The sequence below is a fragment of the Tursiops truncatus genome, chromosome 9 (genome assembly GCF_011762595.2).
Source record: "Tursiops truncatus isolate mTurTru1 chromosome 9, mTurTru1.mat.Y, whole genome shotgun sequence".
Classification (NCBI taxonomy): domain Eukaryota; kingdom Metazoa; phylum Chordata; class Mammalia; order Artiodactyla; family Delphinidae; genus Tursiops; species Tursiops truncatus.
The window spans coordinates 104,447,049-104,472,390 of NC_047042.1; the positions used below are offsets into that span (position 1 = coordinate 104,447,049).

The 25,342-nt window shown below is 48.3% G+C and overlaps 1 protein-coding gene across 4 annotated transcripts in view; it reads right to left on the reverse strand.

Annotated features, from left to right (window-relative positions):
- PTPRN2 (protein tyrosine phosphatase receptor type N2) overlaps nt 1-25,342 on the reverse strand; it is a 689,600-nt gene that overhangs the window by 251,730 nt on the left and 412,528 nt on the right. For all 4 annotated transcript variants that reach the window (XM_033863563.2, XM_033863561.2, XM_033863564.2 and 1 more), the window contains exon 12: nt 2,730-2,794. In XM_033863563.2, the coding sequence (XP_033719454.2) occupies nt 2,730-2,794 (65 nt within the window). The remainder of the gene's footprint in view (nt 1-2,729; nt 2,795-25,342) is intronic.

Here is a 25,342-nt window from a genome sequence, read left to right on the forward strand (position 1 = left end):
GGAAACCCCTGGGGCCCTAAGAAGGCAAAGGCGGCTCAGGGAGAACTAGGGTGGACAAGCTTCTCACCCACGTTTCCATCGGTGAATGAAGTACCAATAAATGGTCTGGGAGGTGGCCGTTTTCTGCCCCCAGGGAGGGTGAGGTCAGGCTCTGGCCACTTGGGGACCAGAGAGGACACAGGTCAGACTCGATGAAAATGCAGGAGTGGCGCAGCGGGGATTCTGCTCTGCCCTGTGCCCACCGCCCGCCTCCCGCCCCCAGTCTAGCCGGGACCTCCTGCCCCCACGTGAGACGGGCACCTGGAACAGGCAGAGGACGTCCCTCTGAGGTTAGGTTGTCATCTTCACAGACAAGCCGAGAGAAACCCAGGCTCCCAGTTCCTGGACAGCACGTCACCAGCTTCCACTACTGGGCTGAGGAGCCGCGGCAGAGCCAGGTGGTGGCGGGACGTTAGGAACCCTGCTTTGCCCGGGCTCGGGGAATGCGTCACAGGTCTCCAAGGACAAAAAGGCAGGGGCTGGCGGCTGTGCGCGCCTGGAACACAGCGACTGGGCCCGGCTGCAGGTAGACTCTGGGGTCATCCCCATACAAACAATATAAAGCCCATGGCCTCAGGGAGACGCAGATCCCACAGAAAGAGGCGCTCAGAGCAGCCGGTCTTCAGAAGGTGAGTCAGTAACGCTCAGGACAGTGACCACTGCAGATGGGCCGACAGCTGAGGTTCTGGGGCTGCAGACGGTGGACCGTCCAGTGGACAGTGGGGACCAGGCCTGGCCGGGTGTCAGGAGCAAACAGGTGCTGATGTGTCCGCACGATACAGACACACGTGAGGGTAGCTTGTGTTGAAGGAGACGGGGAGCCAGTGGGAGGCAAAAGCGCTGATGTGGTGAGACCAGCGTCCCGGGAGCTCTTACTTTAGTGAATCAGAAAACACTGGAGCATATCTGTGTGCTGACCGGATGGGGCCAGGGAGATGGAGCAGTGGCGACGCAGGAGAGGGGACGAGAGGACAGGAAGGAGGCCGTGGGGGGGCACCGTGCCTGGAGGGAGGGGGTGTGGGCTCCCCGAGGGAGGCGCGGTCTCCGCGCAGGGATGCAGGCGGCAGGTCACAGATGGGGCGGCCGTGTGTGTGTGCGCTGGGCGCTGCCTGCTGGGCGCGAGGAGGGTGGTGGGCGGTGAGCATCCTCTGGGATCTGTGCCTGTGACCTCTAGTGAGATGAGTCTGCAAAGTCCTAGCACACCGCCGCCACCCTCCCCGCTGCCCAGGAACCGCAACCACGGGCCGGGCGGAGGACCGGGCGGCTCCAGGCACCTCCCAGCCCCCGGCTCTGCACCTTGCCCCCCTGGCCCTGCCTGCCCCCTGCTCCAGGGCGGCCCAGCCCGCCTCTATGGAACACACTTCCTGCCCCCCGCACAGGGAGGGGTTAGGGTTAGGCCCAGCGCCTGAGCTTCCTCTGACCCCAGAACACCAAGGGCCCCAACCCGAGTCAGTCTGGACTTGCCCCCGGCCGCTGGGCACCAGGGCTGCTCCTGAAGGAGGGACACCTGCGGAGGCCAAGGGACGAGGGGGAGGGGAGGGGCTGCGGGTCAGAACCTTCTGTCGCGGGCCCGGATCCTCCAAGCCCTCTGGCCCTTCCCGCCAGTAGTCACTGCACCCCATGTGGTACAGATGGTCTTAGGGACCCACAGACTCCCGGCGCCCCCCTCCCCCTCCCTGGCCGCCAAAGTTACTGTGAGTTTCGGGAGAAAAGACCAGGATGTCCTCAGCTGTCAAAGCCTCATCAACCCAGCCCCACGCTCTGATGAGTCTGCGGTCACCGAGCTGCCCGCCGCGTGCCGGGAACACGGTGACTTCAAGGCCCGCGCCCCCGGCGAGGCGCCCGCCCACTGCCTGCAGCGCTGGAGGCTCCGTCTGCGGAGGACCGGCCACTAAACAAGTTCTTATTTCAGGAGCCGGGACCGTGCCGGCCGAGCGGAGCCCCCCCCAAAGACAGCAGCTGGCCTTGGAGTGGCTCGTGGGGGCATCTCCGCCCTGGGCGAGGAGCGTCGTAAGTAAGTGCCCTTACTAGTTAATTACCGTCACGGCGCGCGCCGTGACATCTGGGATTTCAGACGCGCGAGCACAGACAGCCACCCCCGAGAGGAGTCGCGTCCGCCGCTGTGCGTACGACTCATCAATTGCCCGCGATGTGGGGCTCCGGCGTCCGCCAGGGCCTGGGGCTGAGTGCCAGCGGCTCTAATTGCGGATGGAGAGTTTGGTCAAGTACCTGCTTCTGAGGCCAGCGCAGCGACGTCGGGACACGACGCCTCTGAGGGTCATTAAATCTATCAGCAGTCCTCCTCTCATTCCCCACCCCATACGCGTCTTTAGCAAGGAAGACGGAAGCGTGCCCACCAGACCCAGAGGAAAGAGCAACTTCTTTTGCTATATAGACTCAGCCACTGAGAATCGTCTGGAGGAGGAAGCACCCGTTTCCGAAGCACCCAACGTTTTCTTAGCCACGACCGCTTTTCCTTGGGAGACACCGAATCACGATGTCAAAGGCAACCAAACAGTGTCAGGCGAGCCTGGCGTGGCGCGTCAGCACCTCTGCCGACGCGACGGGAGGACTAACCCGGCCCAGACGCCAGGGCCGCCGCTACCACAGCCCCCCGCCTGGTGCCGACTGGCCTCTGCCCCCGGCCCGAGCCTCAGGCCGCCCGGGCCACACTGCCCGCAGCTACTCACCGAGCCGACGCCGGTCCGAAGAACTCTCAGTCCAGACATTTTTTCCAGTTGGTCCTTGTTGTCAACTGTTAGGGGAAATTAAGAAGTAAGCGGTCAGCTTGGAGAGGCAAGCGTTCTCCAGACACCCTGAGCGTCCCCCTCTGCAGACACTTCCATAGTCACTGCCAGATCGCCGTTTTAACGGGTGCTGTGGACAAGCCTGGGGCGGAAACCGGGGCAGGGGGCTCCCCACCGAGGGGCCGGCAGATGTAGGACCAGGACGTGAGTCCCTCCAGCTTTGCCCACAGAACGTCCATAGGAAATTCACAGTATCCTTGTGGAGACTGGTTGAGAAATGGTGGGCAGACCTGCTTTGCAAACTGTAGAGCTTTACTTTGGAACGATATGATGGTTACAAGTGTATAATCATTGGGAACTGGGTTCCATTCCCACGCATTCCGCGTTCACAAGATAGACTCGCTAGCAGGCGAGACTGAACGGCGCCTTCGTTCCGTGAGTCCTGGGAGCTGCTGTACCCCTTTTACTCCTGCCCCAGGAGAATATCCTATAATAATTTGCCTCCACCACAATCAACCGTCATCCTAGTTTGCTCCTGACTTAGAGCGAGGAAGACTGTCCGAGAACAAATTACCCTCCGTGTCAGACCAAGCGGATTGAGCCCTGGTAGCAGTTAGCAGCCGGAGAGGAAGCCCAGTTAATCCCGACGCCAGCACGGCAACCCGCGGTCCCCACCTCTTGGAGAGGAGTGTGTCACAAAGCAATTGACCTTGGCTTACGATTCTGCAGAAGTATTCTTTCGGATAAAGCCCCTGTCGTTTTGGAAATGAAACCCAGAAAAAAATAGATTTTATTGCAAACCCTAAGAAGGAAGAGTGCATTGCAACTGTGATTAATGCAGAACGAGATAGCAGGAAAATAGCAATTACTTTCACCTCTTATTGTAAAACACCTACGTTAGTCTTGGGTAATGAAATTACATCTTTCAGAGGGATACAACCCGGATCCTGCTATGGCCTGCCTCCCCTGCCTCTGGGGCTCTCTCACCGTCTGGTAGAAAGTTTTCCTTTGAACAAACCAACGTCATTTCTTACATTTAGGTAATTATGCAAGCACTGGGGCGGGGGTGGGGGGGGCAGACGCCAACCTGGGGTTAGATAGAGCACCAGCACCTTAAGAGCCCCTAAGCTGGGGGGTGCCGAGGGGCAGGGAGGGCCAGTGGCCCAAAGGTAAACCTTGAATGGAGGAGAATATTCTTAAGAGATAGAGTATAAAGCAATTGATTTTCACGTTCCCCTGTGAACAAAGGAGGCATTTTGCTGAATGACAGGCTCCTTGGGGATAACAGTGAGCCTTTAATAGGCGGAGGGACACAAAGCACAAAGTAAAGATGGAAGTTAAAGCGCTCCACCATTGCTGCGAGAAGCGACAGGCATCCCAGGCTCAGGAAGGAACAAACCAGCCGGGCAGCGAGACGCAGACGACCCAGCCCAGGGGTCAGCGGAGCTGCTGCGAAGGCCAGGTGGAGACACCTGAGGCTCGGCCGCCGTGGGTCCCCAACCGGGCGGGCAGTGTGACGGCTGCGGGACGGGCCTGAGGGACAAGGGACAGGTCCTGACTGTGTCCGCACAAGCCCGCGGAGCCCCGAGGTGACTGTGGGCCTCGCTCGCTGCCCGAAGACCCATGCCCGCTCCCGACGCTGCGCCGAAGGTCTGTGCCTGGGCCCCGTCCCCGTCCCACACGTGGCGGGAGAGTCAGTCTCGGCACAGCTGCCCTGTGTCCCCCAAGCACCACTGCCACAGGCCAGTCCAGGGTCCGGTGGGCTCCTCGCCCCAGGCCCTGGCAGCCGCTTCCCCGCCAGACACACCCCCAACCTCTCCCCTCTGTGAACACGGCTCCGGGCTCCAGTGGGGTGCGGAGGGGGAGGGGAGCCGCAGCGCCCGGCAGTGGTGACATGTACAGGCGGCTGGCTGGGTATCGAGGCCTCTTGTCTTTAACGTAATTAGCTGCAAGTGTGTGAAACGTAATTTTTCCTAACGGCTGTTTAATAACCGGCTCAAAATTCCTGAAAAAGTAAAGACGAGCTCCAGTAACCGGTCCAGCCGGCTCCAGCCCCATCCGTACAGCACTTTGTTTCTACCCAAAGTCTAGGTCTTAACATGTCACGTTTCCTCGATTCTAAAATGCGTGTTTCCCCGCATCTGAACACGTCTGCAGTCGGGCTGCTCCAGCCACCGTCGTGGGAACGGGGCCCACTACTGACCGACCTCAGCTCATGGCCTCAGAGGCTGTGGAGGAAAGACACGCGTCCTCGTTTCTACCAGAAAATTTCCCACGGGCACCTCCGACAAAGCAGACACTTCTAGAAGGGGCATCATCTGCTTGGAAGGTCACCCCGGAGCCTACCTGAGCAACGTTCCTGATGGCGGCACCATCCTCGGAAAACCACGGGCGTCGCCTTGGAAAGTGATGTCATTTCACCCTCATGGTGACCCGTCCCCAAGTGCGCCACTGCGGACCCTCCGGGCTGACCGCCTCTCAGGGTCCACGTCCTGCCTGAGGGTCCAGCCAGGGAGCCCAGGGACCCAGACTCGTGCTGACAAGGGGTTGCGTCCATTAAGGGTTTGTCACTGAGAACTGACACAGCACTCCATGGAATTGTCCCTGAGAAATGAAAACCCTGGGATGGATGGGACAGACGTGCTGGAGGTGCGTCCTGAGGGCAGTCAGAGCGTCCGGGATCCACTGGAAAGTGGCCTGGACGTGACCTCGTCCCTCCAGCATCAGCACGAGGGATCGCTGTCTTCCCGGTCATTCCATTAACCGCTACGGGAGTCCCAGGAGCGTCACCTGTTCCGCAGGTGTGACAGATCAGGTGGGGCAGGCGGCCCATCACTGTCACCTGGGTCAGGACGCCACGTCTGTCCCCGCTCTGCTCCATCCTCCGATCCTATTATGTTCCTCACGTGACACAGGGTGTTAACCACCCCTCCCCAAAGTGGACCTCCTCCAAGTAACTGCACGCGTGGGCGCTCACACACGGGCACACACACACAACAAGGGCAGACCCAGGAGCGGCACCCTGCGGGGGGGACCGGTCACCACTGTTCAGCTTTACATTAACCCACAGGTTCTGTTCTATAGAGGCTGTTGTTCAGCAAGTGGTGAATCTGCCCCCAAAACCCCACTTTGTCCACGTTTCCTTGTATTTTCCTAGGACAGCATGAGCCTCTGCATCTCGCTGAGGCTGTCCCCACCAGGGGCTGTTTACACGAGGAGCCTCTGCCGTGATGCCCATGGCACCTCCTAACAACGCGAGCCGGAACCGTGAAGCATGCCACCTTTGCATCCACCTCTAGTCCACCTCCATCCTCGTCCAGAGAGCGACAGTGCCCCAAGGGCCTGCCTGGAGCTGGGGTCCTCCGAGAACCCACCCAGGGCCCCCATCTTCCTGCCCTCAGCCGAGAAACGCCCGCAGACACGGCCGATGCGGTTTCCAGTCACACCTGCAAGTCCCCTTGGCGGCTGGCACACGCGCGTCCGTGGGACTTCAACCCACTGCTCGTGGTTTCGTGCTCTTTTGCGAACTTCTCAGTCTTGGGCATCACGTCCTTTCCACAAAGCCTGTCTCGCTCTTTCTTTAAGTTTTTCGTTCTCTGAAATTTCTCATTGGTGGGGATGGTCGCCAGAGACACTGTAATGGTGCCTTTTCTCCAGCATGCGTGAAAGGTGCACAGGTTATCTTAAGCGCAGCCCTTTGGGGTTTTTTTGTTTGTTTATCTATACTTAGTTATTTTGGCTCAAACTGACCTAAAAGAGCAACAAGCCCAGCAGTCTCGAGCACATTTTGTAACTCTCAGGCCATTCCGGAATCTTCCCCAGCATCATTCTCACACATTCACCATTGTGTATATTTCCTCTGAGACTTCCCTGCACAGCTGCATGGACTTCCTCTCACTCATCCCTTCTGCTCAGTGGGACTGGACCTCATACGTTCGTACGTGGTCTCCCTCACCCGGATGTACGCCGTGCCCTCCATCAGGCATTCAGACTTGGTTCACGGGCACCAGCCCCCAGGCTCCCCTCCCGGCCAGCAACCACTCCTCTCTGGAAACACGTTCAACTGCAGCATCACCCTCCACCGGGGCGTGAAACTCACTGCCACTTTTTCAGGCTTTGCTGAGGCCTCTGAGAGGAAAAGAAAAGCTCTGCTGTGGCTACATGTTCTGTCGAATGTGGGCTCCAAGTTATTTCATGGCCAAATGCAGACCCGGAGCTGGTGGGCGTGAGCCACCAGCAGGCCAGGACCGAGAGACCCCGGGAGGAGCTGCTTTAATAAAGGCGAGAACAATGCTAAGGCCCATTCTTATCTTCGCGGGAGACAAAAAGGGTTTCCAAACACAAAGAGAAGCCCTTTAAAATGAAATCCACTAGATGAAGGATATGCAAATTAGCCGGAGGAGCAGAACCCTACAATGTTCTCAAGATTCTGCAATAGCCTATTTAATTAGTATTTTAATTTATCAGAGTAATTCTTTGCACTTGACAATTTATGCAGCATTCCATATAATTTAAACACGTAGCTACAGTGGAATAATTTTGCCTCTTTCTTTATCCTCGTGATTTTAACCTGAAAGGGTGTGCAGAAGTCTCTTCTGTGATCTAAATTGCTACAGGGACAACTTAACGCCGTGGCCCGTTAGAAAGCCCGAGGGCGGGGAGCGGGGGTGCAGGAGGTGGGCAGACACCAGGGGGCTGGGGTCCTTGGGAAAGGGTGGAGCCGGCTTCTGGCACAGCCAAAAGCACTGCTCCTGGGGTTACCGATCTGCATCCCCTGCGTATTTCCACCCCGAGACACATGCATCCGCTCTGCACCTGGTCCCACCCAGAGGCGTCTGCAGAAGTGGACAGTCTAGACCGTTCGGGGGCCAGCCACTGACTGGACCCACTGTCCCCCACGCCCTGGGATCAGCCTTATTGAAATCGCACGGCCTCTGGTCACCAGCCTGGGAAGTGACTCGACCCTCCCGTACAGACTCCCACTGCGCGGAACCTGTCGGGCTGAACTCAGTCCTGGGAAGGGGAGCAGGCTTGAGAGAAGGCTGACCCCGACGCTCCAGCTGCCTGGCCCCCTCATCGGCGCTCTGGGCAATCTTGCCCGCACCTCCCTTTTTTTCTCTCAGGGCCAAGGGGGTGTTTCAGAGCAGGCGGCCACACGAGCAGCGGTCCTCCCAGGACCAGAGGTGAGCTGCCCGACACCTGCCCGAGGACAGGTGGAAGGCACCGGGCCGAGCCCCCGCTTCGGGCTTGGCCGCACTGAGGCACATACCCCAGGGGCCCTGGCAGCTTGTGCCCTGCAGACCCGCAGGGTGAGTGGACGGGGCCCCAGCAGGACCCGAGCGGAGGCACTGACCCCGTCATCGACAGGGCCACCCTGGCTGAGCTCACGCCCTCGTGTCCTCTGGGCAACACGCTGCTGCCACCTAACGCCGCGAGGGTTTTGAGCTGAGGAGGGGCCGGGGAGGGTCTGAACGGCAGGGCAGGAAGGAGTGCAGGGCGAGGGGCCGGGGGAGAGGAGACACAAATTAATTAACTTGTCAAACCTGCCTCTCGGCCGAAAAGCAAAGAGTTCGTGCCCGGAGAGGCCCCGTTTCCCAGGGGGCTGCATGCCCAACTCTCGAGTTTCCCTGCATCTCGGTTTGCGGTTCTGCAAGTTTCCACGGACCGTCCCAGTACCTGCAGCAGCGGGAAAGCATGTTGCTCCTGGAATGACACCTGTTGGTTCCCCGTCTCCGGTATGTCAGTCTGGACGGGACGCCACGAACTGTGCTCCTGGCTCATCGCGTTGGCCACCAGATGCACGTTGAAGCTAAACTGCACGTACTTTATTTTTATAAAAATAACTACAATTCGACTACATGCTCAAAAAATAGAATTAAAAACTCAGCTTTATTTAAATACTTTAGATTCAAAGCTTTGCTGTTTATTAATTATATTTTGTTTTTATAACGACAATAGTTCATTTAGAAGTTTTTTAAAAATGCCTTTTTGAAGGCATATAAATTTAATTTGCAACTTCATATGTATTTCATATTTCTGATGAAAATACTTGCACATTTTATATACTGTGTGCAGCTGGATCATTTCTGTCTAGATGCACAGATTTTATGAAAATGTCATTTAAACAATATTATCAGTGATTTTGTGAAACAAAGGGAAGAAAATACATTTATAAATCACTGCGCTATCATTTAGGGATTGCGTACGCGTTAACTCATTACCCACCCAAATCCTGCTAACTCACTAAGACAATACCCAAACATGCAAGATAATAATTCAATCCAGCTGTCTTTTATATTTGGCTGCAAAACCCATAGAGCAAACCCCATAGCTTTATGCATATTTAAACATTTTTTCACTACGAATATATATTTTTCAAGTATAAAGGTAGAATGTCAACAGCTCGTTAGCCTGACGCAGACTTTTCACTGTTAGAAACCCAGTGCAGGGCCTTGGTTCGTGCTTGGCCTGGGTCCCCAGCACTGGGGCAGCTGATTCCCAGCAGGCAGCCCGGTGGCCCCGTGACAACGCGAGCTGGTCACATCATCCTCTCCTGGGGGCACCCCTCACTCACGGTCAGGTCTCAGGCTCCTGTCACAGGTGCAAGGTCTTCACGCCCAGGTGGCGCTGCCCTGCGGGCACCCCTGACCACCGCTGCGGTGCCCCATCCAGCCTGAGCATTCCCGGGGTGGGGAGGGGCGCTCCGGCCGCAGGGCCTTTGCACTTGCCGTTTGCTCCCGGGGCCCCTGGGTCCACATGACTCGCCTCCTCCACGCCTTGGTTTAAAGTCACCTTACTTCCACCCAGTATCAAACCGCCCCTCACCGGTGTGGTCCTCCGCTCCCCGGCCAGCTTTGCTTTTTTCCCCAGAGCCATTATCCCCAGACAACAGAATGTGCGCGAACGTAGCTCAACAGACAGGACATTCCCTGGAGGCAGGGTGGGCCCAAGGCTTAGGACAGCGTCAGCACACAGGAGGCGCTCGGGGGAACCGGGACGCGATGCGTACAGCGAACAAGCGAACTTAGGCCCTACTGGTGTTTTCTGCCCTGTTACTCTTACCAGGACCATGAATCACCAGGTTATCACCGTCACACATATGTGTGTGTGTTGGGGGGAGCTTTTCCACACCCACAGTTCCAGTGTTTGAATAAAGCGTCGACCCAAAGAAGTCCGAGGATGCCTACTGGACGGAGCATGCTCACGACGGAGGGTCTCCCCTCCCCACCCCCCGCTCCCCCCCGCCCCCCACCCGCTGTGAGCTCTGGCTCAAGCTTGCACGCAGTGCAGACGCCCTCAGGCTCCTCGGCTCAGGCTTCCCGCTTCCCACGCGGCACCCACTGCCCGAGTGTGACGCGGACCACGCGGGACTGGCTGTCCAGACCCGGCTGAGCGGCCGCAGGGGGGCGCTTGGTGGCTCTTGTGATCGCAGCCCCGCCCGTGACAGCGCGGCCCGGGAGGTGTCCTCTGCTCATCACTTTATGTTGAGTCACCTACAGTAGCGTGCTGCCACGATATTTGGGGATTTGATTTTGCTAACTGTCAGAGAGAATTAAAATAATCCCGGAGCATAACTGCTTCCCTGCCACGAATATACCAGAACCAGAGACAGCACTTAAGGCTTCGTTCCCAGGGAGGGAAGGAGGAGGGTGGGGGAGTGTTGCAGACGGAAGTTACAGCAGCTTCCTCTGCACCTTCAGTCTGGTCTCCAAAGGGGGCGGAGCTGGCCGTCCCCAAAGAGCCTGCATCATTGTGTCCCTGTGCCCGCGGTGAGGCCTGGCACCAGGGACGGGCCTCCAGGCACCTCCCCATCAGGGGCCGCAGCGCCCTCTGGCTTCCTAAAAGGGTTTCTGTTTTGAGGAGACGCCACCTGACACATTTACACGATGCAAAAGGGCTCGTTTCCACATCACCCAAGGCTCCCGTGCTGAGAGAGAAAAGAGCAACATGGTCGATAAAGAGATAAAATAAACGCGTATTGGTTTACGTCCGTACGAAATACACCACATGTTTACATGTGTGTCACAGGTTCCTGGAAAGCATCTCCCTTGCCGACTCGTGGGGACGGGACGTTCTCTTGACTGTTAGAAATATTGTTTTGTTAATGTGTAATTCAAAAATATCAATATTTTATATCGGTATTTAATTAAAGATTAGACAGTTTATAAAATATATATTGGTTATAAAGAATAATAAGACAGCAAACGCCCAGTTACTAACCCACCCTCTGCAAAAGAAATGCGGCGTCTCCGTCGCACCTGGTACTCGCAGCACCCATCATGGCCCTACTTGGTCCTCCCCATCAGACGCAGTGACTCCTCTGAATTCTGGGGTGACGGCTTCCCTTTCTGCAGACTTTCTCTCACACATGGGCACAATGTTTGCTTTTGCTGGGTCTGAATTTAATGAGATGAAACGTCATCGAACAGGTCCTCCTCCAACTTGCACCTTGCGCTGACCCTGGCGTTTCTGAGGCCCGACTGGGTCCTGCGTTGCCTGTGGTTTGTGTGTTTTCACTGCTCTCCGGCTGCATTAACACATTCAGCACATCCGGACTGACTTTTCCGGCCAGTTGTCCAATCAAGGGGCCACGGGCCTGTTTCTTCTTCACCTGCCTCTCAAACGGTGTGGCCGTGAGCATCCCTGCCCAACTCCAGGCAGGTGGAGAGAATGCTCTCTAGTAGAATCGCTAGGACATAGAGTCCCAAGGTGATTTCACCAATTTACACGCCTGCCATCAGCTCACAAGCGTTCCCCCTGCTCCAGACCCTCAGCAGTTTGTAGATGAACATTTTGGCCCATTTGGTAGCCGTTACATTGTATCTCCTGGTGCTTTCAATGTGTGTGTCTTCCATTTCTGATCAGGTTGAGCCCCTTGTGTGTCTGTTCACCATTCGTGCTTCCTCTTAGATGAAATTTTTGTGGTGTTTTTTGCCCATTTTTCTGTTGGGCTGTTTGTCTTTTTCTTATTGCTTTGTAGGGGTCTTGAGACATTCTGCACACGAATACTTGGTCAGTTACATGTGTTACTACCTTATCTCAGTTTGTCATTTGGCTTATTCCACATTTCCTAATTTTAATACAGTCCAGTTTATCATTTTCTTTAAGGTTTGCACTTCAGGTATCTTGTTTAAAAAATTCTCCTCTACCCCAAGATCATGAAGATATCATTGTATATTTTCTTTAAGATTTGCCCTTCACAGGTGAGTCCTACCTCTGGGAGCTGATTTTGTGGATGAGGAGAGGTCGTTTTCTAAGCAGACACCTAGTTTTTGCCACACAATTTAAAGAGAAGGCCCTTCTTCCCTCCAGTCTGCAATGCCAGCTCCAACAGCAACCGATTCCACAGGAGGGCCCACTTCCGGGCCTCCTGGGCTCGGGGTCCCCCAGTCTCTGTGCGCCCAGACCCGCCCCGTCTCACACGCCCCAGCACCTGGTACCTGCTGCATCACAGCACGGCAGCCTCTCACCCCGCTGCTTTCCTGCAGGGGTGCCCTACCGGTTCTGGCTCTTTGCATTTTCTAATACACTTCAGAATCAGTCTGTCAAGTTTCCACATAAATATAAAAAATAAAACACACACAAAAAATAAATCTTCTGAGATTTTTGTTAAAATTGTATTGAATCTGGAGGTTTGGGAGACTTAACATCATTATTCTCAACCTGTGAGCAGGTAAATCTTCCCAGGTGTTAAGGCCTTCTTTCACATCTTTCAATAAAGTTTTATAATTTCCTCCATAAAGGTCTTGCACAGAAAAATATTTATTCCTGGTACCTCTTTTTCATTCTATGGTAAACAATTATCATTTTAAAAACTATATTTTCTAAATTTTTGAAGTATAGAAATCCCATTGAGTTCTGCACATGATTTCATACACAGCAACCCTCAGCTATCTGACTAATTTATCTGGATTTTCCTTTGTGTTTCTGAGTAAACAACAAGATTGCCTGTAAAAAGTAATGGGTTTCTTTCCTCCTCTCTAACCCCACCTTCTCTTTTTCCTGCTTTACCGCAAGTTGACGGGACCCTCCCGTAGAACACTTCATAAACGTAGTGGATGCACGCATCTTTGTCGATTTCCGGTGCTAAAGGGGATATTTTCAATGTTTCACTATCAAGTATGATATTTCTGTAGGATTTTAAAATCAAGTTAACAAACTCATCCTCCTTTACTAAGCATTTTTTATGAATGAATGCTAACTTTTAGCAAATGTTTTTATCGACATCTACTCAGATAACCACGATTTTTCTTCTTTAATCTATGCATGTGGTAGGTTACATCCATTATTTTTCTAATATTGGACCTTACATTGTTCATGATGTATTTTTAAAATAAATTGCTAGATTTAATTCCTTGTATTTGGTTTAGTTTGTGTATCTGTGTTTTTGAAGGAAATCCATCTCTAATTTATCTTCCTTGCACTGTCATTGTCGAGTTTGGTATCAGGGTTATCCTAACTCATGAGTTGAGGAGACAGGGGTGTTTTGTGTAAGACTGGGTTTATTTGAATGTGTAGAAGGAACGTGTACTTATAAAATATGTGGGCCTGGCGTTTTCTTCATGGGAAGACATTTACCTATAAATTCAATTTCTTCTTTGGTTATAGGACTATTAAAGTTTTCTATTTCTTCATTATGGTTATGTTATCTAAATTTTCAAATAAACTATCACAACATTGTTCACCCTCTTGCTATCCTTTCATGCACTAAAGCATCTTTATTTACATTCCACTTTTAATTCCCAATATAGTTTTTGCTTTCTTTCTCTTTTATCTTGACCATTTATGATAGAGATTTTTCAATTTTATCAGTTTTTTCCAAGAAGAAATATTTTGCTTTGCTTATCCTCTCTGTTTTATATTTGTTCTCTATTTCAGTCAGCTCTCCTTTTATCTTTTTTATTTCCTTCCTTCCACTTTGCTTGGGTTTATGCCATTGTTCTTTTTCTAACTCTTAAATTAAAAACTTAATTAATTTAAGTCTTGTTTCTTTTCTAATATGAACAGTTGAAGCAATAAATTTCTCTCAAGTTTCTGCTTTTAAAGCAAACTCCCAAGTATTAAAATATACCTCAGTATTTCTATTATTCATTATTATTGATTATATGTTTTAAATTTCCATTTTGATATATATTCTCTCCCTCTCTCTATATATATACATATATATATGTATCTTTTTGTGTTCTTTTACCTATGTCTCAAAAAGAACATATACCTATATATATTTTTTTCCAGTCTGTAAATCTCTGTTTTTTACTGGAACTTTTGTTCGCTTACATTTATTGTGATTTCTGACATATTTGAATTTATTTCTAGCATCCTCTGTTGTCTTTATGTTTGAAAGTAATATTCTCTATTTCTATTTTTCAGTGGTTTCCCAGAGACTATATTACCCACAGGCAGCGAACGCTCATGTTAGTAAAGATCTATGCTCTCTTCCTAAACATTACAAAGACCCTAAGTGATCTCAGTTTAAATACTACTGCTTTCACGATCACTATTTCAATCCTCCCTTGTTTTGGCCTCACAAAACATTTTTATTTCAAACAGTATACTTTGTTTAGCTGCATTCCCACATTTACTGTTTCCTTTGCTCATTAGTCCTTCTGCACTCAAGGTCTTCCTTATGGGGTTATTTTCTTTTGCTTGTAGTAAATCTTTTAGAATTAACTTAAATGAGAACCTCTTGGTGACAAACTCTTTTTGTTTTTTTTTTATAAAGTATCATCATTCAACCTTATTTTCTGTTAAGCCCTCATTTTTGAAAGATGCTGTCTCTTGGTACAATTCCAGGTGGACAACAATTTCCGTTCAGTAATAGGAAGACACTACTCTCCTGTCATCTGTTTCATTTTGGCTGCTGAGAAATCAGCCATGAATAAAATTCTCATTCCTTCCTGCATCACTTGTCTTTCTCCTTGGCTGCCGTTCAGATCCTCTCTTTGTCTTGGGTGTCTTGCAGTGTCACTGTTATGAACCTACGTGTGGAATTGTTTTCACTCTAATAGGCTTCTTGAATCTGAGGACTGGTGTCTTCCATCAGTGACAGGCTTTTTCAGCCATTATCTCTTCAAACATTGCAGCTTGACCACTTTCTGCTTTCTTCTGGAACTCCTAGTAAGTGTATAAAAGATTATCTTCCTTTGTGTTCTAGGAATACTTACCTTTTTTTCTTGTCATATTTTCCATTTCTTTCTCTCTCTCTAGGCTGCCTCCTGGATAATTTACTCAGTTCTATCTTTTAGTTCACTAATTCCCTCTTCAACTAGATTTAATCTGTCATTAAACACGCCTCCTGAGCTTAAAATGTCTATAATTGTATCTTTCATTTAAAAAATTCTATTCTTTTAAGAAGTATTTTTGGTCACTTTTAAGACAAAAATGGTCATTTTTAATATGACATTTTTAGGTCATATTTTTTCTCTCTCTTGTATTCCTCTAAACAGACCATGATTCTTGAATTCACGTTCCATGTCTACTAGTCAGTGTCTGAGGTTTCATTTTGTCCATGCTTTCAGGTGACCTTTCTCATGGTGCCTTATTCTCCAGCATGTTCTGAAATTCCTCCTTCTCGGAATTTTAACTGTGGGAATCCTTTGAGGACAGAGAAAATGGAGGATTCTTCAAAGGATTTGCATTTCCTTCTTCCAGGCTTCTGGAATCCCTGTCAACTTGGGACCAGTTTAAACTGAATTGCGAGCTTGGGGTTTGGGGCCACCAGGGGGTGTGCAGGTGGACGGCACACTCCTATGGGGCTGCGAGTGCCCAGTGCCAGCCCCATACCTGGTGACAACTCGGGAAACAGGCAGTTCCCATCCTCAGGGTCAAACGGGGAAGTCAGGGGTTGCTGTCACCCCCTGTGGTTTGGAGGTAGCCCTGGCTGCTTGTGGTGGGTCCTCACCAGCCTCGCTGTGTTAGTCCCACCCTGGGTCTTCCTCCTGTCCTCCACAGTCTATGGGGTCATGAATGTTAAAGTTCAAGTTCACCTGGTTTGGAAACTACCCTCAAGATAAAGGTCCACATTACTCCCCCTTACGTCCCAGGCTCCTGCTTTCACTTAACTGGGATCTCTAAGGATTTCAATGTTGCCAGATACCTAATATGTTTGAAACTGTCTCTTTTTATCTTCATATTCCGGCATTTTGGCTTGTTTTCTGAATGACGATCAGTCCCAGTATCTAGTTCTCTCAGTGCACTGGTGAAGCAGGGAAACCCCAGCCATCCTCTGGGCAGTCTGCACTCCATCCTCCACTGCTCCAGGCTTAAGTGAGCTTGAGTAAAGCCTCGGGGAATGATACATACGAGGTGCGTAAGACATCAAATGGTCAGCAGTTTTCTGCACCTGTATGTAAATGTGGCTATAAAATCGTCAGATTATTCAACGTTTGTGTGCAATCTGCCGCAGGAACTCCTGTTTGGATCGCGAGACGGAGCGTATCAGGAACCCCTCCCCTTGGCGTGCCCAGAGTCCGGTCGACGTCCCTCCACCCACAACTGGCAGGGTCGTGCAGACTCTGTGTCCGACGCCTCGGCCCCAGGGAGCAGCCTGGGGCTGAGGCACACCCCGGAACGCCCTGGCGCACAGACAGGTGGACGCGCGCTTCCTCCCCGAGGCCCTCGGTGTGGCTGTAGGCGCTACAGGCAGGCGTCCAGACTCCAGGCCATCTTCCGCTTCAGGACACCTGGGATCACGAAGAAGTGCGCGTTTCAGCGCCACAAACGGCTCCTCTCCCATCATCTTTGGTTCATAAGCAGAGGTGCGCGGACGGTCCCAAAGCGGCTGTGAGAGGAGCAGGAAAGACACACCACGTGCTGCCCCGTCTGCATCCGGAGAGCGGCGTGGTACCCCGTCCTTGGAGCCCTCACTTGGCACCAGAGCGCGACGCCCCGCACACCCCCGGGCCACACATCCTGCCCGCTCATGGGGTCCCTGCAGCGGGGAGCGGCCTCAGCACTCTGCCTTCCAAACCTGCCCTTTCTCTCCTTACTGCCTGTGTGAAGCGAAGCACTGAACTCGTCCAGCCTCAAATGCAGAAATGCACGTCTGAGAGCCATCCTCCCTTGGAAACAGAGGCCAGTGTGTCAGACCCCCACCGCGCGGTCCCCAGAAAGGTCCTTCAGGCCTTGTCTTCCAGCCCTGACTGAGTGAATGTGGGAGGTTTTGATCTGCCCGGTGTCTTGTGAAGTCTCCCGAGAGCGGGCTGGGCTCGGTGAGGACAGAGCTTCACCGCAACGTGACAACAGTGACAAGCTGGTAAAAGCTATGTCAGCTTCAATTTCCAACTCATTTTTCAAATTATTTTAATTAGATATTGTTTCAATCTCACTTATATTAATTTAATATCTGATATCAACATTTCAGTTTTCAATTTGTTCCAATGATTTTTTCCAGTCTGCCTGGTTGCCTGGAGGAATTTAAAATACGGTGTTTATCTTCAGCAATTTTCCATGCATGGATCCTGGCGAACTGCTCGTTCAATAAAAGTGACGGGGGAGGGAGGGACCCTGGTGCTTTGGAGAGATGGAAATTCGTCTTATCGTTTATCTCTAGACATTAAAGTAAGCAGGTACAGCCAGGGCTAGGAACTCATAATAATAAGATTTTCCACCAATTTCACTGTGTAATTGGCTTTCCTGAAGCAAATTTCAGTGAAATCTGACAAAGCTGTTTTTATTAAAAGGCACCTAAACAGCCACATTCCTCGGCAACACATGTTCTGATGATTCGCGCCACAAGGCCTTCAACCTGCCCTACAAAAGCTTCTTCCAGACACACTGTTGCAGTTTTAGGCTCTGCGCTTTCTTATAATTTTTTTTCTTTTAGCTATTAGCACGGACACTGGTAAAGGCATGCTTTTGCTAAGGTGAGCATGAAGTTAACCAGGCCTCCATGTTATAAAATATGGGTGTCAGATGTCCTCAATGCCCTCTGAAGGGGAGATAAGTAGTTTAATTCCTGAAGCTGATAATTAGAATTATGCAGATCAAATTGTTTTTGAAAAGTCTGAGGAACATAAAAGAGTGAAGATCAACTGCAGCTCACTTGAGAACAATATAAAACGAACACAATCTACACGGCAGAAGACAAACAACAGAAGAAACAGGAAGGAAGCATAGAAAGTGGAAAGCACAAAACAAGATGATAAATTAAAATATATATCATTATGACAATACATGTAAATAGGTTAGATTATACTATTAGGACAAATTCTCTCACTCAGGCCAAACCATATGTTACCTACAGAAAACACATCTATAACACAGCAGTTCAGAAAGATTAAAAATTGAAAGGGTAGGAAAACATGAGGTGCATATAAACAGATATGAAGGAGTGGTCATGGCGTTACATCAAGATAATGTACAATGTTTTTTAGTGAAATAAATAAGGTAATTGTATATTAATGTTAAAACAAATCCAGGGGGGACCTTCAAGATGGCGGAGGAGTAAGACGTGGAGATCACCTTCCTCCCCACAAATACATCAAAAATACAACTACATGTGGAACAATGCCTACAGAACACCCACTGAACGCTGGCAGAGGACCTCAGGCTTCCCAAAAGGCAAGACATTCCCCATGTACCTGGGTAGGGCAAAAGAAAAACAGAGACAAAAGAATAGGGACAGGACCTGACCCTCTGGGAGGGAGCTGTGAAGGAGGAAAGGTTTCCACACACTAGGAAGCCCCTTCACTGGCGGAGACGGGGGGGTGGCGGGGGTGGGGAGCTTCAGAGCCACGAGGAGAGCACAGCAACAGGGGTGCGGAGGGCAAAGCGGAGAGATTCCCGCACAGAGGATCGGTGCCGACCAGCACTCACCAGCCCAAGAGGCTTGTCTGCTCCCCCGCCGGGGCGGGCGGGGCTGGGAGCTGAGGCTCAGGCTTCGGTCGGAGCGCCAGGAGAGGACTGGGGTTGGCGGCGTGAACACAGCCTGCAGGGGGTTAGTGCGCCACGGCTGGCCGGGAGGGAGCCTGGGGAAAAGTCTGGACCTGTCTAAGAGGCAAGAGACCATTGTTGCGGGGTGCAAAAGGAGAGGGGATTAAGAGCGCTGCTTAAAGGAGCTCCAGAGACGGGCGCGAGCCGCGGCTAACAGCGCGGACCCCAGAGACGGGCATGAGACGCTAAGGCTGCTGCTGCCGCCACCAAGAAGCCTGTGTGCGAGCACAGGTCACTCTCCACACCTCCCATCCGGGGAGCCTGTGCAGCCCGCCACTGCCAGGGTCCCAGGATCCAGGGACAACTTCCCCGGGAGAACGCACGGCGCGCCTCAGGCTGGTGCAACGTCACGTTGGTCTCTGCCGCCGCAGGCCCGCCCCACATTCTGTACCCCTCCCTCCCCCGGCCTGATGAGCCAGAGCCGCCGAATCAGCGGCTTCTTTAACCCCGTCCTGTCTGAGCGAAGAACAGACGCCCTCCGGCAACCTACACGCAGAGGCGGGGCCACATCCAAAGCTGAGCCCCGGGAGCTGTGAGAACAAAGAAGAGAAAGGGAAATCTCTCCCAGCAGCCTCAGGGGCAGCGGATTAAAGCTCCACAATCAACGTGATGTACCTGCATCTGTGGAATACCTGAATAGACAACGAATCATCCCAAATCGAGGCGGTGGACTTTGGGAGCAACTGTGGACTTGGGGTTTGCTTTCTGCATCTAATTTGTTTCTGGTTTTATGTTTGTCTTAGTTTAGCATTTAGAGCTTATTATCATTGGTAGATTTGTTTACTGGTTTGGTTGCTCTCTTTTTTTTTTTAATTATCTTTTTATTTTCTTATTTTAGTTATTTAAAAATTTTTTTATTTTAATTATTTTATTTTATTTATTATTATTTTTTCTTTCTTTTTTTCTCCCTTTTCTTGTGAGCCATGTGGCTAATAGGGTCTTGGTGCTCTGGCCTGGTGTCAGGCCTCAGCCTCTGAGGTGGGAGAGCCGAGTTCAGGACACTGGACCACCAGAGACCTCCTGGCCCCACGTAATATCAATTGGCGAGGGCTCTTCCAGAGCTCTCTGTCTAAACGCTAAGACCCAGCTCCACCCAACAACCAGCAAGCTACAGTGCTGGACGTCCCATGCCAAACAACTAGCAAGACAGGAACACAACCCCACCCATTAGCAGAGAGGCTGCCTAAAATCATACTAAGTTCACAGACACACCAAAACACACCATTGGATTCAGCCCTGCTCACCAGAAAAACAAGAACCAACCCCACCCACCAGGATACAGGCACCAGTCCCCTCCACCAGGAAGCCTACACAAGCCATTGAACCAAACTTACCAACGGGGGACAGACACCAAAAACTATGAACCTGCAGCCCATGAAAAGGAGACCCCAAACACAGTAAGTTAAACAAAATAAGAAGACAGAAATATGCAGCAGATGAAGGAGCAAAGTAAAAACCCCACCAGACCAAACAAATGAAGAGGAAATAGGCAGACTACCTGAAAAAGAATTCAGAGTAATTATAGTAAAGATGATGCAAAATCTTGGAAACAGAATGGAGAAAATTCAAGAAACATTTAACAAGGACCTAGAAGAACTAAGGAGCAAACAATGATGAACAACACAATAAATGAAATTCCAAATTCTCTAGAAGGAATCAATAGCAGAATAACTGAGGCAGAAGAACGGATAAGTGACCTGGAAGATAAAATAGTGGAAATAACTACTGCAGAGCAGAATAAAGAAAAAAGAATGAAAAGAATTGAGGACAGTCTCAGAGACTTCTGGGAAAACATTAAATGCACCAACACTTGAATTATAGGGTCCCAGAAGAAGAAGAGGAAAAGAAAGGGTCTGAGAAAATATTTGAAGAGATTATAGTTGAAAACTTCCCTAACATGGGCAAGGAAATAGCCAATCAAGTCCAGGAAGCATAGAGAGTCCCATACAGGATAAATCCAAGGAGAAATATGCCAAGACACATAGTAATCAAACTATCAAAAATTAAATACAAAGAAAAAATATTAAAAGCAGCAAGGGAAAAACAACAAGTAACATACAAAGGAATCCCCATAAGGTTAACAGCTGATCTTTCAGCAGAAACTCTGCAAGCCAGAAGGGAGTGGCAGGACATATTGAAAGTGATGAAAGGGAAAAACCTGCAACCAAGATTACTCTACCCAGCAAGGACCTCATTCAGATTCGACAGAGAAATTAAAGCCTTTACAGACATGAGAAAGTTAAGAGAATTCAGCACCACCAAACCAGCTTTACAACAAATGCTAAAGGAACTTCTTTAGGCAGGAAACTCAAAAGAAGGAAAACACCTACAATAACAAACCCAAAACAATTAAGAAAATGGTAATAGGAACATACATAGCGATAATTACCTTAAATGTAAATGGATTAAATGCTCCAACCAAAAGACACAGACTGGCAGAATGGATACAAAAACAAAACCTGTATATATGCTGTCTACAAGAGACCCACTTCAGACCTAGGGACACATACAGACTGAAAGTAAGGGGATGGAAAAAGATATTCCATTCAAATGGAAATCAAAAGAAAGCTGGAGTAGCAATTCTCATATCAGACAAAATAGACTTAAAAATAAAGACTATTACAAAAGGCAAAGAAGGACACTACATAATGATCAAGGGATCAATCCAAGAATAAGATATAACAATTGTAAATATTTATGCACCCAACATAGGAACACCTCAATACATAAGGCAAATGCTAACAGCCATAAAAGGGGAAATCAACAGTAACACAATATTAGTAGGGGACTTTAACACCCCACTTTCACCAATGGACAGATCATCCAAAATGAAAATAAATAAGGAAACACAAGCTTTAAATGACACATTAAACAAGATGGACTTAATTGATATTTATAGGACATTCCATCTAAAAACAACAGAATACAATTTCTTCTCCAGTTCTCATGGAACATCCTCCAGGATAGATCATATCTTGGGTCACAAATCAAGCCTTGGTAAATTTAAGAAAACTAGAAATTCTATCAAGAAATCCTATCAAGTATCTTTTCCGACCACAATGCTATGAGACTAGATATCAATTACAGGAAAAAAACTGTAAAAAAATACAAACACATGGAGGCTAAACAATACGCTACTAAACAACCAAGAGATCACTGAAGAAATCAAAGACAAAATCAAAAAAATACCTAGAAACAAATGACAATGAAAACATGATGACCCAAAACCTATGGGATGCAGCAAAAGCAGTTCTAAGAGAGAAGTTTATGGCAATACAATCCTACCTCAGAAAACAAAAAAAAAATCTCAAAAAAACAACCTAATCTTACACCTAAAAAAAACAACCTAATCTTACACCTAAAGCAATCAGAGAAAGAAGAACAAAAAACCCCCAAACTTAGCAGAAGGAAAGAAATCATAAAGATCAGATCAGAAATAAATGAAAAAGAAATGAAGGAAACAATAGCAAAGATCAATAAAACTAAAAGCTGGTTCTTTGAGAAGATAAACAAAATTGATAAACTATTAGCAAGACTCATCAAGAAAAAAAAGGGAGAAGACTCAAATCAACAGAATTAGAAATGAAAAAGGAGAAGTAACAACTGACACTGCAGAAATACAAAGGATCATCAGAGATTACTACAAGCAACTATATGCCAATAAAATGGACAACCTGGAAGAAATGGACAAATTCTTAGAAAAGCACAGCCTTCCGAGACTGAACCAGGAAGAAATAGAAAATATAAACAGACCAATCACAAGCACTGAAATTGAAACTGTGATTAAAAATCTTCCCACAAATAAAAGCCCAGGACCAGATGGCTTCACAGATGAATTCTGTCAAACATTTAGAGAAGAGCTAACATTTATCCTTCTCAAACTCTTCCAAAATACAGTAGAGAGAGGAACACTACCAAACTCATTCTACAAGGCCACCGTCACCCTGATACCAAAACCAGACAAAGACGTCACAAAAAAAGAAAACTACAGGCCAATATCACTGATGAACATAGATGCAAAAATCCTCAAAAAAATACTAGCAAAAAGAATCCAACAGCACATTAAAAGGCTCATACACCATGATCAAGTGGGGTTAATCCAAGGAATGCAAGGATTCTTCAATATATGCAAATCAATCCATGTGATACACCATATTAACAAACTGAAGGATAAAAACCATATGATCATCTCAACAGATGCAGAAAAAGCTTTTGACAAAATTCAACACCCATTTATGATAAAAACTCTCCAGAGAGTGCATATAGAGGGCACCTAGCTCAACATAATAAAGGCCATATATGACAAACCCACCACAAACACTGTTCTCAATGGTGAAAAACTGAAACCATTTCCTCTAAGATCAGGAACAAGACAAGGTTGCCCAGTCTCACTGCTATTATTCAACATAGTTTTGGAAGTTTTAGCCTCAGCAATCAGAGAAGAAAAAGAAATAAAAGGAATCTAAATCAGAAAAGAAGAAGTAAAACTGTCACTGTTTGCAGAGGAAATGACACTATATATAGAGAATCCTACAGATGCTACCAGAAAACTACTAGAGCTAATCAATGAATTTGGTAAAGCAGCAGGATACAAAATTAATGCACAGAAATCTCTTGCATTACTATATACTAATGATGAAAAATCTGAAAGAGAAATTAAGGAAACACTCCCATTAACCACTGCAACAAAAAGAATAAAATACCTAGGAATAAACCTACCTAAGGAGACAAAAGACCTGTACGGAGAAAACTATAGGACACTGATGAAAGAAATTAAAGATAATACAAACAGATGGAGAGATATACCATGTTCTTGGATTGGGAAAATCAACATTGTGAAAATGACTCTACTACCCAAAGCAATCTACAGATTCAATGCAATCCCTATTAAACTACCAATGCAATTTTCACAGAACTAGAACAAAAAATATCACAATTTGTATGGAAACACAAAAGACCCCAAATAGCCAATGCAATCTTGAGAAAGAAAAACGGAGCTGGAGGAATCAGGCTCCCTGACTTCAGACTATACTACAAAGCTACAGTAATCAAGACAGTATGGTACTGGCACAAAAATAGAAATATAGATCAATGGAACAGGATAGAAAGCCCAGAGATAAACCCATGCACCTTATCTTTGATAAAGGAGGCGAGAATATACAATGGAGTAAAGACAGCCTCTTGAATAAGTAGTGCTGGGAAAACTGGACAGCTACATGTAAAAGAATGAAATTAGAACACTCCCTAACACCATGTACAAAAATAAACTCAAAATGGATTAAAGACCGAAATGTAAGGCCGGACACTATAAAACTCTTTGAGGAAAACATATGCAGAACAATCTATGACATAAAACGTAGTAAGATCCTTTTTGACCTTCCTCCTAGAGTAATGGAAATAAAAACAAAAATAAATGGGCCGTAATGAAACTTAAAAGCTTTTGCACAGTAAAGGAAACCATAAACAAGATGAAAAGATAACCCTCAGAATGGGAGAAAATATTTGCAAATGAAGTAACTGACAAAGGATTAACCTCCAAAATATACAAGCAGCTCATGCAGCACAATATCAAAAATACAAATAACCCAATCCAAAAATGGGCAGAAGACCTAAACAGACATTTCTCCAAAGAAGATATACAGGTTGCCAACAATCACATGAAAGAATGCTCAACATCACTAATCATTAGAGAAATGAAATGCAAATCAAAACTACAATGAGGTATCACCTCACATCAGTCAGAATGGCCATCATCAAAAAATCTACAAACAATAAATTCTGGAGAGGGTGTGGAGAAAAGGGAAGCCTCTTGCACTGTTGGTGGGAATGTAAATTGATACAGCCACTATGGAGAACAGTATGGAGGTTCCTTAAAATATTAAAAATAGTACTACCATATGACCTGGCAATCACTCTACTGGGCATACACCCTGAGAAAGCTATAATTCAAAAAGAGACATGTACCACAATGTTCATTGCAGCTCTATTTACAATAGCCAGGACATGGAAGCAACCTAATCGTCCATCGACAGATGAATGGATAAAGAAGATGTGGCACATATATACAATGGAATACTACTCAGCTATAAAAAGAAATGAAATTGAACTATTTGTAGTGAGGTGGATGGACCTAGAGTCTGTCATACAGAGTGAAGTAAGTCAGAAAGAGAAAAACAAATACCGTATGCTAACACATATATATGGAATCTAAAAAAAAAAATGGTTCTGAGGAACGTAGGGGCAGAACAGCAATAAAGACGCAGATGTAGAGAATGGACTTGAGGACACGGGGAGGGGGAAGGGTAAGCTGAGACGAAGTGAGACAGTAGCCTTGACATATATACACTACGAATTGTAAAAGAGCTAGTGGGAAGCAGCTGCACTGCACAGGCAGATCAGCTTGGTGCTGTGTGACGACCTACAGGGGTGGGAGAGGGAGGGTGGGAGGGAGACGCAAGAGGGAGGTGATATGGGGATATATGCGTACATAGAGCTGATCCACTTTGTTATACAGCAGAAACTAACACAACATTGTAAAGCAATTATACTCCAACAAAGATGTTTAAAAAAATAATAAGATGGAGAAAAAAGGCAACACCCCCACCCAAAAAACAAACAAAGAA